This window comes from Perissodus microlepis, chromosome 23, assembly GCF_051167445.1.
Source record: "Perissodus microlepis isolate ML-2025 ecotype Zambia chromosome 23, ASM5116744v1, whole genome shotgun sequence".
NCBI classification, from domain to species: Eukaryota; Metazoa; Chordata; class Actinopteri; order Cichliformes; family Cichlidae; genus Perissodus; species Perissodus microlepis.
The window spans coordinates 13,460,257-13,475,939 of NC_140482.1; the positions used below are offsets into that span (position 1 = coordinate 13,460,257).

Consider the following 15,683-nt stretch of genomic DNA (forward strand, 5'->3'; position numbering starts at 1 on the left):
AAGTGTGAGCACTTCCATAAAAGCAGAAGTCTGGATGCTAACATAATCGCACAGTCTTTCCAGGAGTGAATGTTCCAGCAAATTCACCACAAGGTCAGACCATGCAATGTTTGCAGAAACTGCAAAAATCCAAAACCTAGATCTCAGACTCTCAGCTAGCATGTTAAATGTTAAAGTTCAAGACATTTGAAAACGACTGACAAAATAAGCCGGTTCCGCTTTCTTAATTCTTCGATAAGTCATGGCCAAGCCAGCTCCGATCAGCCAGAACCTTGTTACCATGGTTCCGAATAGGTAGATATCTTCAGCACTCAGGCTCACCCAAGCCCAAACTTCTCGTTGAGAAAGGGGTGTCAATTGCATATGCAAGCACGACTTCCACTGTGAGCATTCTAACTGCTCCCATCATCTCATGATCAAAAATAGGAAATACAGTTTGCCCATAGAAGGTCAAAGGTTACTTTTTGTCGATTCAAACAGAGAGTAGATTCTACAGATAACTCCGTAATGATTAACATTTGCACATTAAGCTTATGTGCTTGAATGGTAACCACATCGACCTCTGCTGCATTTGACTGTTTGAATAAACATGTTGATTCTTGTATCACACTCTTGTGAACTCATATAGCAGATCACTGTGGCTACAGTAACAGAAACTCAAAGTCTGTCTAACACTAAGTAAAGGCTGCTAACTGACGTCAGTATTATTCCACCAACTACATTGGAGCTTTTTCAGCAGAAATGTTAAAATAGTTTTTTTCAACGAGCTTCTACCTGTAACAATCCAGCAACACAAACCACAAAGCCTAGCAACTAATCTCAGTCATCAGTCATCAGACATTACTTTGGGGCATGCAAAGGATGCTTAACTCATGTGCTGTTTTTGCAGGCAAATTCAGACTAGTAGAGCTCTATCTGAGCCTGCTGGTTGTCAGATAGTCATCTACAGGCATGGGGAGGGATGCCAATTTTTCACTTAAAGCAATAACCCAAATTATAGGTGTTTAAAAAATTGTTTAAAAAACTAATAGAATACCACGAGTGCATCAGCAAACACTAAACTTGATTATTTCATGCTGACTGGACTCACCTGCAGTTTTGCCAAAAGTCAAAATCAGACATCACATCTGATTACAAAGCATACTTAAGATTAGAATGGTTCTATACAGAGCATAAGATTAGCACACAGACATTCCTGCTTGTTAAAGTGTTAACTATGTGCTGCTGAAAAGGCAAAGTGTAATAAAACAAAGACAACAGACTTTTCTATACATATTCATACACTAAAAACCCCAAACAACAGTGCATACACTAGCAAAGAACATGAGTCACATATTCTATATCTTTTGGTACGGCAGCTCCCTCTACTGTAAATCTAGTGGAATTACAATTCACAATTTCCCAGTTTCATCCTGCAGACTAACTCAAAATATTTCTCTTGAAATCTCTTTCTATATGAAATATCTCTCTCTCTCTCTCTCTCTCTCTCTCTGTTTTGATTGATTAAGAAACTGATAGACCTGTGCAGACGCCTTGAGCCATCTGTTATGTCTTTATATTTTGTTAGCAAAATGGGAATTAAATGTAGCAATTCATTGAAACATGGGTGAACAAACAGTCTGAATTGTATAAGGCACAAACAGAGATTGTACAATTCGAACACAGATGAAACGCTACCTTTGTTTCATCCTCTGACAAGTTTGGCATGGTGGATCACAATTTAATCAAACTGAATCAAATTAAACACAATTCAATTATATTTATACAGTGCCAAATTACAGAGAGACAGAAATAAATATGTGTATAAACAGATAATGAGTGGAAAAAGGTGCATCATGGGAAGCCCCTAGCATCCTAGGCCTATTATAGAAGGATTCAAGGTCATCCGATCCAGCCCTCACTATAAGCTTTGCTAAAAAGGAAAGTTTTAAGCCTAATCTTAAAAGGGTGAGAGGGTGTTTTTCTCCCAAATCCAAGTTGGGAGCTAGTTCCACAGAAGAGGGGTTCTGCTTCCCAATCTACTTTATACTCTAACAACAAGTAATCCTGCAGTCTGAGGGAGGGTTAAACACTATAATGGGCTGATACAGTAATATGAGGTCTTTAAGATCCGATGGGTGCTGATTATTTAAGATCCTGTATTCATAGAGAAGAAATTTAAATGAGATTCTGTATGTAACAGGGGGCCAATGTTGGAGAAATAGAATCTCTCTTACTAGACTCTGTCAGTAATCTCACTGCACCATTCTGGATAAACTTTTCAGAGAGTTTTTTGGAGAGCCTAATAATAATGCATTACAACAGTCTGCCCTAGAATTAATAGATGCATGAACTAGCTTTTCAGCATCACTCTGAGTCAGGATGTTAGTGATTTTAGAGATACTGTGCAAATGCAAGTCCTACATTTTTTTAAATCTAAAAATTGAGAGACGCATCCTGGTCAAAAACAAGATTCCAAGATTCCTCAAAGTGTTACTGGAGGACAATGTAATGCCATCCATAGTAAGTATCTTGTTAAACACCATATTTCTAGCATTTATAGGGCACATTACAGATTCAATTATTGTACTCGGCCCCATTAGATGTTGCTTTTTATAATTCCATCAGTTGAGAAGATTTTCAAAACCACTGTCTGAAATATGGCCGCAAAACAGGACCGAGCCTCAGATGGCTGTAGACACTCACTGTGTGCAGTCATCTGTGCGTTTTTCTACCCAGGTATGCTTTTACGGCATTGGCAGTGTATATCATGGTCATGCTAAATGGCTTTGTGACATCCACTGATCATTTCAGAAACAGCGGATTGATTAAATGAAAGGTCAGATGCATTTTTCAGGATGCAAGTCAAGTCTTTGCTGTTTATTTTCTGTTTCTTAAGGACATGACTTTCAGCAACAACTGCTGCTACTTCACTGATGAACAGTTTAGTCACACCATCAAAATGGAAAACAAATGATCAATAATGTATGTAAAAAAGGAGTATTATAGTAAAATATTGAACAATATAAAGGGAATATGGGATATTTTAAATTGCATTGTTAAAAGCAGTTCTGGACAACAAAATTGTCGTCAATATTTTATTGATAATGGCAATAAATGTGCAAAATTTAAAAAAGTGGTTTGACAGGAACAAACTAAATCTAAGTAAAACTAAAATCACAATTCAATTATTGTTGAATTAACCCTAACCCTATTACTGTTACTACTATTATTACTATTATTGCACAGTACTCTCCAATTTATGCTGTGAAACTTTAACATTAGCAAGGTAATTTCGATTTACATGTACAATAAAAATAAAGGGCTATTCTGTAAAGTCTACTGGCTGTTGCTATAATGTAAACACGGTAGAAGTGTCTTGAGGCAAACTGAGGCAACTATTTCTCATTTTAATGAGGGCACTGTCAGTGACCTATAATAAAAATAGGTTACATGGATAACACTAGTTATTTAGAGTTTCATCAGGGTTTTTATTTAATTTGGCTACCCCACTGAGATGTCCAAACCATCTACATTAACTAAAACAAAGAATTATAACTGGGATTATAAAATTTCGTTTGGGCGGTCATTTGGTTCAAATAAGCCAGCTCTATCGAGGGCACAATGTCAACTGCATGTGCTTAACTACTACGCATGCTCGTTGTGGCGTGTTTTACGTTGTGCGCAGGCGCAGTTCGTCTAAGCGGTCATACGTTATAAAGCCTGAAGTTCCTCTGTCTCTTTCCACCTTCAGCCATTTTGACAATGTTAGGAGCTGTGGGACGCTGCTGCACCGGGGCTTTGCAGGCTCTGAAGCCTGGAGTCCAGCCCTTGAAGGCTCTTGTTGGATCTCCAGCTGTCCTTTCACGTGAGTCCTGCATGCTCGTTGTTTCTGGAAAGAAGATTGTTTAAAGAACAGACGCATTTACGTGGCTGTCAGAAGAGGGCAGGGACCATGCTAAACTTAGCTGGTGCTAGCAACACGCTGGCTTGCCTGCCGGTGGCTTAGCAGGCCTTAATATTAAAATGTACATTTTAAATCAGCCGGAGTGTTTCCAAAACATTAAATGGGTACACATGTGTGCAAACAGATCTTTTCATGGCTACTTCGCATTGTGAAATGAGCAGACTGTATTATTCTTGTGTTATTAGAAATGACCTCTGTAATGACATGAGGCGGTCGAAGACTGCTGTTAGCATTAGTAGTTGCAGATTAGCAGTGTTAGACAGTCGGTAACACAGTTCACTTTTGTGATACGTGTGGAGGTAATGCAGTGCCAAAATAACAAAACTATAAAGGGAAAAACAAAGTTGTGTCACTGAGTTTGTGGCCAAGTATGCAGCATAAGCAATGCTAGCTCGGAATCGCTATCCATTCATCTGTCACTGTTGGCGCTGACGCTATTTAGTGGGAGAACTCGCTTATTTGCACTTGATAAAATAAACTGAAATTTTACTGAATTCTGCTTAGTACTGCTGTTTCACTTTCCAGTTTAAAAACTTATTCGCAGATTAGCCTAAGCCACTTGACATTGAGATGTACCGGCCGGACACACACAAGTATAGAAGCCCTTTTCGGTGCTTCTTCCGGCCATAAAGCATAACAAGGTCACAGCTGCAGCACATCTGTATGACACTCAGTGGTTCATGTTCCAGGTAGAGACTATGTCGCACCTGCCGCCGCTGCCAGCACCGCCAACGGACGCATTGTGGCTGTCATTGGTGCCGTTGTCGATGTCCAGTTCGATGAGGGTCTCCCTCCCATTCTCAATGCCCTGGAGGTGGCAGGCCGTGAATCCAGGCTAGTCCTGGAGGTGGCACAGCATCTCGGTGAGCCAGCTGGATTATACTCTTCACCTACCTACCTACCTACAATACCACTAGCAACTCTTTCTTAGGTTAAACAGACACATCAAAATCACTTTCTGTTTTTAGGGGAGAACACAGTGCGTACCATTGCTATGGATGGTACCGAGGGTCTGGTCCGTGGACAGAAGGTTCTGGACACTGGTGCCCCCATCAGAATTCCAGTGGGTCCCGAGACCCTGGGCAGGATTATGAATGTCATCGGGGAGCCTATTGATGAGAGGGGTCCCATCTCCACCAAACAGTAAGTACACTTTGAAAATATCCTGCAGTTTTTTGTATGAGGTTTAAACATGCACAGTCTGAAGCAATAATAAAACCTGTTATAATAGGACATATAGATGCTGTGCTTTAAATGTTAACTGGTGTGTTCAGTGATTACATTAATCTACTTTTTTTTCCCTTCTTCCCAGGACTGCACCTATCCATGCAGAGGCTCCTGAATTCACTGACATGAGTGTGGAACAGGAGATTCTGGTTACTGGCATTAAGGTTGTGGACCTGCTGGCTCCCTATGCCAAGGGAGGAAAGATCGGTATGAGCCCAAACATGCACGTTTTCTCAGTCTTGACTTTGATGCGTGATAAACTAACTTGGTTTTCTTGACTTGACAGGTCTGTTCGGTGGTGCCGGTGTAGGCAAGACTGTATTGATCATGGAGCTGATCAACAATGTGGCCAAGGCCCATGGTGGTTACTCTGTGTTTGCTGGTGTGGGAGAGCGTACCCGTGAGGGAAATGACTTGTACCATGAAATGATTGAGTCTGGTGTGATCAACCTGAAGGATACCACCTCCAAGGTGAGGACTGTGGAAAGCAACTTTAAAAAGATGCATTTTTATTACAGCACATTCAAAATGTCTGATTTAACCAAACTCTTGTCCATGCTAGGTGGCGCTGGTGTACGGACAGATGAACGAGCCCCCCGGTGCCCGTGCCAGAGTTGCTCTGACTGGATTGACTGTGGCTGAATATTTCCGTGACCAGGAGGGTCAGGATGTGCTGCTCTTCATTGACAACATCTTCCGCTTCACACAGGCTGGCTCTGAGGTCTGTGCAACTTGATTTAAACCAAAGCTTTCCTTAAAAATAAAGATTTACAACTGCTCTAGCTACACCACACATTCAATGTAAAGATTCTCATTTCAAAAGTTATTTTGTTTTCCCCCTCTTCCTCCTTCAAATACACTGATTCTGTCAAACTGCAATCTTGATGACTTCACCTTCTCTCTCTCAGGTGTCTGCTCTGCTGGGTCGTATTCCCTCTGCTGTGGGTTACCAGCCCACTCTGGCCACTGACATGGGTACCATGCAGGAGAGAATCACCACCACCAAGAAGGGTTCAATCACATCTGTGCAGGTGAGGTTTGAGGAGTGCTGAGTCTGCATTTTAGAAATCAAAAATCTATTTACTTTGACATAAGCTGGAAACTATCTTACTGACAGTAAGGAATAAATCCTGGTTTTATATGTTGCTTGGCAACCTAAAGGGTAACCTAGGACTTCCAAAAATGCTAACAAGTCCTGTGTTTCCAGGCCATTTACGTGCCTGCTGATGATTTGACTGACCCTGCCCCCGCCACCACCTTCGCTCACTTGGATGCCACCACCGTGTTGTCCCGTGCCATCGCTGAGCTGGGCATCTACCCTGCTGTCGACCCCCTGGACTCAACTTCCCGTATCATGGACCCCAACATTGTCGGAGCCGAGCACTACGATGTTGCTCGTGGCGTGCAGAAAATCCTTCAGGTTTGCAGCTTTATTGGTACCATCAGAATTAACATGACAACTGTAAGTGCTTCAAACAAACTAGGCTACTTTCTTCTTCTGTAGGACTACAAATCACTACAGGATATCATTGCCATCCTGGGTATGGATGAGTTGTCTGAGGAGGATAAACTCACTGTGGCTCGTGCCCGTAAGATCCAGCGTTTCCTGTCTCAGCCATTCCAAGTGGCCGAGGTCTTCACTGGCCACTTGGGCAAGCTGGTGCCCCTCAAGGAAACCATCAAGGGCTTCAAGAGCATCCTTGGTGGCAAGTTTGAATTGTCCATTTTTTAAAAAAAAAAAAAAAAATTTTATGGCTTGTGATCCTCAACTTCCTCAGCTCTGTTTATAATTTAATTGATTTTTTTTGTTCTCATTTCATTTCAGGTGAGTATGATGCTCTGCCCGAGCAAGCCTTCTACATGGTCGGTCCAATTGAGGAGGTGGTTCAGAAAGCTGAGAAACTGGCTGAGGAGCACTCATAAACATCCAGACAGACAACCTAACTGAAGGGAAGAGAGAAGAGTAGAAGCAGAGAGGCCCTGTGGTTAGGAGCACTTGGTTTGTAAAACATGTCAAAATACAAATGTACCTGTCTTGTCATCCTGAAAAAGTTCTATTTAATGTTTCCAGTGAAAGATGGAATAAAACAGTCTTTACATAAAACTCATCGTTAACTACATATTTTCTCAATGGTTATACTTGTAGTGGAAAATCTTGTTGCGGGTAAAGGAGTTAAAGAAATGGCTGTCCTTGTCTACTTTGACCAGAAGATGGCATTCTGGAGCTGCTATGTTAAGCTATCAACTGTGCTGCAGCTTGTCACATGCTGAAATAAAACAGTTGAACGATTCTGTCATTCTGCAGTTGTTTACTTGGTCAAAGTAGTCAAGACGATCTGAAATTGTACATTTATATGTACAAATTAAGTCAACATGCGCCAATTTACATGCTTTCCAAAAACATGTACAGCAGAGTTTTATTGAACCTAAAAAAAAAAAAATAGGTTTTAGCCACAATAACCTATTTAACGCTTGAATCGGGGGTAAAAAAAAAAAAAAAAAAAAGTTTGTACGAAATCAAATCCTTTCTAAAGACAGTTGACTGTCATGCAGACATAACAGTGTTGACAGATGCAGCCAGTTTGACAAAGACTAAAACTAAATATTGAAACGTGATGGTTCAGAAATAATTTCATTTTAACGTTGTTTATTTCAGTGTTTCAAGCTTTTCACAGAAGCGTTATACAAATGACCACTCTAGATCTCAAACTGCTGTCAGAAGCCAGCAGGGACTATATGAATATAATAATAAACAAAAGTGTGAAGGTACTACCTAAATACAGAGTTTTGGCTCTAAATCTGGTTTTATTAGAAAGCACTAATGGCATTACTGCTTACAGGAACAATGACAGAATATAAAGGCTTAATATATATAAAGGTTTCATATAGGAAAGATTGTTAGTGCCACTGGAGACAAAAAAATACTATGTATTTAAACAGTTTGACTCCTCGTCTAGATAGGAGTCATGAAGCAAAATGAACAGAATGAACCTTACAACCTCGTGTCCACCAGGTCAGTGACTCCCTCCAAGGTAAGATTAGCACTGCATCCTAAAAAAACAAGATTTTACCTTTTCTATATCTTTTGGACATACAGTTCTATTTTTATCTGTGCAGCTAACTCTACCAATAACTATAAACATTTTGCTTTGTAACTTAAGAAGTTAAAATCCTGCAGGTGACACTGCAGTCTTGTTTTGGTACTGCAAAACAAGGCATTTCTGCTATTTGAAGTATAGCAACAACATGCTCCTGCTCACTGTGTACTTTGAAACCAAGTGTGAACTGGACTCGTTTTTTTTTTTTTTTTGTGTTTTTTTTTTTTTTTTTTTATTGGTCTTTCTTAATCTTTCCCACATGCCTATCAATAATGTCATGGACACAGGTCTTTCCATCTGTTCAGACTAGCTGTAGATAAGATGGCCTTGAAAATGCCTTTGTGAATAAGGTGCAAAGGTTCCTTTCTGAGAAAGTAATGTGATAAGTAATGAGAACAGATTGAAAGACAAAGCCTTTCTGAAATCAGTTAAATTTACTGACGCATGAGATGTACATACAGAGAGAATGCCTTTATTACATGCAAAGTTATTCTATCTGCTTGGCGATGGGAATAGCTTCCAGCTTCAGGATGTAATCACTGATGCAGGTTGGCATGTAGGATAGTGGCAGCCAGAAGAACTTGGCGTCCCAGCCCGGGGAGTAGCGAGTGCGAGGATGGACCGCAGCCACGGCATGTTCCATGCAGCTAACCACTTTCATCAAGTCTGCATCACTCATTTTGGCAACTTTGTCAGTTAAGGTTGTTAATGCTAAAAGGGGCAAATAAATGAAATAAGAACAAATAATCAGTTGGGAACCAAAATAAATGGAAGAAGTGGTAATCCACATATACCTTTCTGTAGGTATGCCGTTCCATAATCATCTCGGACTTCCTGTGGAAGTTTATCCCAGATCATTTTAATGTTTTTGCTCAGGATAGCACTGTTGGTCACATTTGTCTTGAAGAAGCCTGGCTCAATGCAGAGGACTTTCACACCAAAATGTGCCATATTTAACCTAAGAAGGACACTTCATCAACCCGGGAAATCTTTGTATTATCATACCAATATTTTATGAGTTCTCCTTACCTGAGGCTGTCATTGAATGCTTCAACACCGTACTTTGAGACAGTATATGGGCCCCCAACAGGACTGATCCTTCCAAACACACTGGCAACGTTCACCACCCTTCCCCTTGCCTTTTTTATGAGCGGTAGGACGCTTAGGGTCACACCAATCACCCCATTCAGGTTCACATCCAGCATGGGTTTGTAGTCATTGAGGGTCAGCCAGTCACATGGGGCACTGGGAATGGAGATGCCGGCATTGTTCACTACAGCCCACAGGCCTAAAATAATGAAAAAGAACACATACAGTCTACTGAAATTCATCTGTTCTTGACCAGTAATGTTTTATGTGCACTAGCAACAGTAGTTGATCGATATTCAAATGGGAAAAATAACTCAAAGCGAAATTATTCTGCTCAAGTCCAGGTCCATATTTTTATCCCTAAACTCTACTAGAGTCGGGCTGCATGACAGAGTTTAGAATAAACCCTGCTTATCTCATACTGGTTCTTATCTGTATGTCTGTAAAAGCAAACTCAGTCTCCTCCTCCTATAAGACCCTCCTATCATTAGCTTTCTTCTGACTGGCTGCCTGGGATGACCATATTATGCTTCCAAGGAGCCAGACATTCTTTTTAATAGTTGAGCAATAGTTCTGCAGGTTTTCTGGAGGTCTTTAAATGTTTTTCTTTGGACATTTGGACCCTAAAGGAACCCCAGAGAGTACTGCGCAGTATCTTAGGACTGTGCTCTTCTGGACAGAGATCTGGGATTTTATTCCTGGGACCTGCTGGAGCCACTCACCTAGCTTGGGAGTCACTGCACCAAGTGCTCCGATTACCACTGGGACCGTTGTTACCTTCACCTTCCACATCCTCTGGAGTTCATAGTAGCATTCCCACAGCACCCTGTTACCATCCCTTCCCCATTTCTCATTGTAGATACATATTGAAGACATCAAATATATGAAGCAAGATATATGGAATTATGTAGCAAAGAGAAAATTAATAAATAACTCTATATATGTCTTATATTGTAGATTCCTGAAAGTAGCCACCCTTTACTACTTTCAGGGTTGACATCACAGTAAACCGTTGGCCTTTTCTCAATGAGCTTCATGATGTAGTCACCTCAAATTGTTTTCACTTCACAGGTGTGCGTTGTCAGGGTTCATTTGTGAAATTTCTTGCTTTCTTAATGGGGTTGGGACCATCAGTTGTGTTGGTCAGGTTGGTACACTGCTGACAGCCCTATTTGACAACCGTTAGAATTCATTTTATGGCAAGAACTAATCAGCTAATTAAAAAGAAATGAAAGTACATCATTACTTTAAGGACTGAAGGTCAGTCAGTACAGAATATTGCAAAAACTTTGAATGTGTCCCCAAGTGCAGTCGCAAAAACCATCATGGCTACGATGAAACTGGCTCACATGAGGACCGCCCCAGGAAAGGAAGACCAAGTGTCACCTCTGCTGCTGAGGAAAAATTCATCCGAGTCACCAGCCTCAGAAGTCACAAGTTAACAGCACCTCAGATTAGAGCCCAAATAAATGCCACACAGAGTTCCAGTAGCAGACACATGCATAGTTCTCACTGTAAAGCATGGAGGAGTAGGTGTGATGCTTTACTGTTGACACTGTTGGGGATTTATTCAAAATTGAAAGCACACTGAATCAGCATGGCTACCACAGCATCCTGTGGGATGAGATGGACTGCAGAGTGAAGACAAAAGGAACAATGAGTGCTCAGCATCTCTGGGAAATCCTTCAAGCTTGTTGGAAAACCATTTCAGGTGACGACCTCATGAAGCTCATTGAGAGAATGCCAAGAGTGTGCAAAGGAGTAATCAAAGCAAAGGGTGGATATTTTGAAGAATCAAACAACTAAAACATGTTTTGAGTTATTTCACACTTTTGTCTTTACTACATAATTCCACGTGTTCATTCAGAGTTTTGATGCCTTCAGTGAGAATCTACAATGTAAATAGTCATGAAACTGGAGAAAAAACCTTAAATGAAATCTTGTATCTGAGCAGCAGGATTTTAAATTCGTTCTAAATTTAACAGGGAGCCAATGAAGAGACGCGAATATAGGAGGAATATGCTCTCTATTTCTAGTCCCTGTGAGTGCTCTTGCTGCAGCATTTTGGATTAACTGGAGGCTTTTCAGGGAGTTTTTAGGACATCTTGATAATAATGAATTACAGTAGTCCATCCTAGAAGTAATAAATGCATGAACTAGTTTTTCAGCAACACTCCGAGACAGGAGATCTCTAACTTTAGAGATGTTGCACAAATGGATGTGCACAAAATTAGGAATTAAATAAAAAATTTCTAACTGGGATGTTGGATCTTGGAACAAGCTTTTTAACTAGTTGTTTAGTCCTATGTACCCACATAATCCACCATTTGCGCTTCCTGTCATATGGAGTGTTACTAGCAGAGTTTCAGTGATGCTCAGTGGAGTCCTTTATTTACATTTGGGTCACACATAGCTGCTGGCATCTCCTCCTTCATAGCCTGGTTGTACTTGGTATAGTCTGTTTCTGCCTCGAGTGCTGAAACATATTTGTTGCTTCCACCTTCAAGCAAGAACAGTTTTTTGCATATTTTGCAAAGTACTTTATTGGAGGTTGTTGAAGCAGCTCTCTTTTAGGTATTCAAATTGTTGCTGACACATGTGCCTGGGCTTCCGTCATGCGTGCACATATTAAGGAAAGTTAACATGTGGCATTGCTATTAGAGTGATATCAGGCTATTACATTTTTATATCACTTAAAAATGTATACAGGTATTATTGCAGAAGACATGATATGGCACAGTCCTACCAGGAAATGTACAGTTGGTGAGACCTCTGTGATTTTCAACCATTTATTTATTTTTTACCAGTTGGCATAAAGAAAAAGAACATCCTATAGACTTACTTGGTCTTAATGGTGCTATTGAAAGTCAGAGGTCACAAACATAAACGGCACTCAAACTCTGTGGGGAAACAGCTATTTAAAGTGCAGGTATTTCCACCAAATAAAACTTACCACGTGCCCCAACCATATCCTTGATCATTGCCGCAACTTTGTCAATGCTTTCCTGAGAACTAACATCCAGATGAGTTGTGATCAGGTTGCTGGAGCAGGACTTCTTTAGATCCTCTTCTCCTTTCTCAGTGAAACAAGAGGCAATCACTCGAAAGCCCTGCTTGTCAAGATGCCGGGCCAGAAGATTCCCAAAGCCACTGTCGCAGCCTGTGATGTACACATACTTGCTGTTTTTGTCAGAGACCCTGGGGAGCTCTCTGATCCAACGGTACAGGTAGTAGAGAACCACCAGGCCCAGAAGGTACAGGTACATGACTGGAAGGACAAAGGAACGTATGTTTACTCGTTACTGGCTGTTTTAACAAAGTGAACAGAGTAAGCCATGTGACAACACTGTTGTGTAAGGCCAACTTTAAGGTACCTCTGCATGTTTGATTTGGCTTTCTTTTTTCTTAATAACAGAACCCAGTGTTCTTTTCGTCGACAGTCCCAAGCCCAAGTCTCATGGCCAAAGTTAACAGTGAAGGCATCCATGTGCTGAGCAACAGGATTCACTGTTAAGCAGTGGCCTGCTGGAGGTCATTTTGTATCTGAGCAAATGATCAGGAACAGTCCTCTGACAGACTAATTTGAGCTGGGTGTTCTTCCAGTGCATGTGTTGGTGTTCTTAAGGTCAGTCATTGCAAACAAGGCCTGTGCAGGTGTACACCCTGTATGAACCTCATACAGTTCAAATTGGGAGAAAAGCTAAAATAAATGTGCTAATTATAACTGACATCTAAATGAACTTTTGCTATTAACAGAGGGCAAAAAAAGACTACTGTAAAGTTAGGCTTGGTTGTACTTAATAACATGATATTAATAATCATGATTAAACGTATTCAGCTTATTAAAGCTTATTACTTTGAGCTGAACCAAAGTAGGTGACATGGATTCAAAATGGTTTATGCTACAAGTCTGTGTCCCCTCATTAAATTAAGCTAAACTAAACTTATTTAAAGAATTCCCAGTGTTCCAGGCTAACTGGTTTTCATGTTGAGTGATAAGTTTTGTTTACGTATTTCACTGTCTTGTTCTAGATGTTGCATCTGCAGATTCATCATTTTAATTATTAATCATTTGTTTGTAAATGCTGGTAAGTAAATGCTGTTTATTTCAGCATACAACTATTCAATTCAGTTCAATTCAATTTTTTAGTATAGCTCCAACAAGAGCTGCCCCAAGGTGCTTTACATTGTACAGTAAAGGCAAATACTTGTTGGCAGTGGGAAGAAAAAAACTCTCTTTTAACAGGAAGAAACCTCCAACAAAACCAGACTCTGGGAGGGGCGGCCATCTGCAGCCACAGTTACCAGTTTACAGAATGAATGTCTGTGACAATACATCATAAAACATTACGTGGTTAAAAAATAAATGCATTTCATTGATTAAACTCGTAATTGTACGGTGTAGCGTATAATTGTAGTGTCTTTATCTTACAATATAAAGCGCCTAGAGGCAACTGTTGTGTTCCCAGTTCCCAAGGAGCCTCCCTCACATAATGCACTATCAGGCACTGAGCATATCAACTCAGTGCCTTCCTCTCCTCTATACAGGAAGCGTAAGGCTCAGACATTCCTATGATTATGCCTTTTCCTGTTAGTTTGCATTTGTGGGAGCTGATTTCTTTAACCGCTCTTTACAGAGACTTTTTTTTTGCCCTCTACCTGCTCAGTTTGAAAGAAGAGTCCACGGTCAACATTGTTCATTATTTTAAATAAAAAACAAACAAACAAACTCAGTGACGATGTTAGGTCCTCTAAAGTTAATTAAACTTGCAGCCAAACGCACTTCATTTAAAGTCCGCATCTAAATGTTCACAGATGTGACCAATTTACGACTACAAACTTTTGGAGTTTATTTGTTGACTGGTTGAAATAGTTGACGTGGAATCCAGCTAACCTGGAAGATGGGACTTGGACGCTTCTTTTCTCAATGTGACAGCAGAACAAAGCTGGGGTCATATGGAACCGAGTTCAAAGTACATTAACTCGAAGTTTCTTAACCCTTTTGAAACAAATATTAAAGCGTCCACCAAACGTACTGAAAATGTAACACTATTCATCTACTCAGCTACTGACTTATGCCAGTAATGTGCTGTCAGTTCACGGGATTTCTTACCTGATCCGAAGAAGATTTCACAGACAGTTTGTGACAAGGTACGTATCCCCAACAGAGTTTGTTACCCTTGCATCGGGAGCGCGCACTGGACAGGGAGAGCCGATCCAGTTGACCCCGCCTATTAATTTAGTCTCGTCTGTTCTCACGTGGTATCTGACGGGATTATTTCAACAAACCAACGACGGTTTCCATAATAAGAGGATAATAACACTGGATAACGCTCAATATACCACGTTGTCAACACGTAAACGGTCCTGTGTACGTTTCCAGATGTCCTATAAAAACACTATTTGCTGTGATTGTTGCACATCGCCAAAAGTTATGTCTGCTGGAAACAAATATGCACCTTTCTGAGTACATCGCTGAAATCAATTGTCTATTTTACAATTATAAAACACATTTCTGTAGCTGAAGGACAAGAATAAGGGATACTGTTTGTGCATAATTTGGACAGAGGAACAAAAGGAGGGATATTAGGCCCCTTATGTCAAACTGAGTGATTTGTGGCCCCAATAGATTATTCATGAGCTCAGGAAGTAATAAAGGAAGTAATAAAAATATGATATTCATAAAACATATGATATTAATAAAATTATGATATTCATAAAATTATGATATTCATCAAAATATGCTAGTTCATAGCTCATTAATTTTTCCCCAAAAAAGAAATTATTTTATTATTAAAAAATAAAGTTTTTATATCAAATAGCATTCTTTATTTTTAAACCATTAAAAAGTTTTTACTTTTTATGCTTAAAAAACGCCATCTGGTGGTGGGTCAGTGCGCGCGCCTGTGTCTGGGCCCGTGCTCGTCTGTGTGTGTGTAGTTGTGTGTGTGAAAATGTGTTAAACCAGAGTAAAAGTGCTTAGTTAAACTTGTGCTTTTGTAACGTTCAGTATGGCGAGACGTACAGGTTGCATGCCTCGTTGGAAAACTTTATTTCAATTTATTTGCATTTGTTTAATCCGAACAAGGAAAATGAGAATGAAAGTCCGAGTCGCAAAAAACTCTCGCGACTCCCATCTATCCCCAAACCTTAGATGAGTCAACAGGAAAAAAAAAACAAACCTCCGTCTTTCTCCAAAAACGCACAACAAATCCCCCCTAGAATTACTTGATAGGCAGTGGCGGTCCTAGCCTGTTTGGCGCCCTGGGCGAATACTCCCTCTGGCGCCCCCCTCCCACATACACACACACACAGACACACAC

At 40.4% G+C, this 15,683-nt stretch overlaps 2 protein-coding genes across 2 annotated transcripts; one reads left to right on the plus strand and one right to left on the minus strand.

Annotated features, from left to right (window-relative positions):
* The first annotated feature begins 3,696 nt into the window (after nt 1-3,696).
* LOC146361028 (ATP synthase F(1) complex catalytic subunit beta, mitochondrial) lies at nt 3,697-7,470 on the plus strand. Its single transcript, XM_084921662.1, has 10 exons — nt 3,697-3,847; nt 4,636-4,809; nt 4,915-5,089; nt 5,259-5,380; nt 5,460-5,644; nt 5,736-5,894; nt 6,082-6,204; nt 6,381-6,593; nt 6,678-6,879; nt 6,999-7,470. Exons 1-10 carry the CDS (start codon nt 3,745-3,747, stop codon nt 7,094-7,096), a joined length of 1,554 nt encoding a protein of 517 aa, XP_084777788.1. The 5' UTR covers nt 3,697-3,744; the 3' UTR covers nt 7,097-7,470.
* Nucleotides 7,471-7,730: 260 nt separating this feature from the next.
* On the minus strand, nt 7,731-14,578 carry LOC146361029 (retinol dehydrogenase 7-like). The gene is made up of 5 exons (XM_084921663.1): nt 14,474-14,578; nt 12,314-12,628; nt 9,301-9,559; nt 9,066-9,229; nt 7,731-8,982 (listed from the first exon to the last, which is right to left on the minus strand). The coding sequence occupies exons 2-5, from the start codon at nt 12,624-12,626 to the stop codon at nt 8,759-8,761; spliced, it is 960 nt and encodes a 319-aa protein (XP_084777789.1). The 5' UTR covers nt 12,627-12,628; nt 14,474-14,578; the 3' UTR covers nt 7,731-8,758.
* Nucleotides 14,579-15,683: the final 1,105 nt, after the last annotated feature.

What these genes read in the sequence shown, in the direction of transcription:
- LOC146361029 (XM_084921663.1), bottom strand. Translation starts at nt 12,626, where the DNA reads ATGTACCTGTACCTTCTGGGCCTGGTGGTTCTCTACTACCTGTACCGT. An exon ending in GGATATGGTTGGGGCACGTG is followed by an intron (nt 9,560 to 12,313) that starts GTAAGTTTTATT and finishes TCATTATTTTAG; the next exon opens with GCCTGTGGGCTGTAGTGAAC. An exon ending in GCATTCAATGACAGCCTCAG is followed by an intron (nt 9,230 to 9,300) that starts GTAAGGAGAACT and finishes TGTCCTTCTTAG; the next exon opens with GTTAAATATGGCACATTTTG.
- LOC146361028 (XM_084921662.1), top strand. Translation starts at nt 3,745, where the DNA reads ATGTTAGGAGCTGTGGGACGCTGCTGCACCGGGGCTTTGCAGGCTCTG. An exon ending in GGAGGTGGCACAGCATCTCG is followed by an intron (nt 4,810 to 4,914) that starts GTGAGCCAGCTG and finishes TTCTGTTTTTAG; the next exon opens with GGGAGAACACAGTGCGTACC. An exon ending in TGAAGGATACCACCTCCAAG is followed by an intron (nt 5,645 to 5,735) that starts GTGAGGACTGTG and finishes TGTCCATGCTAG; the next exon opens with GTGGCGCTGGTGTACGGACA.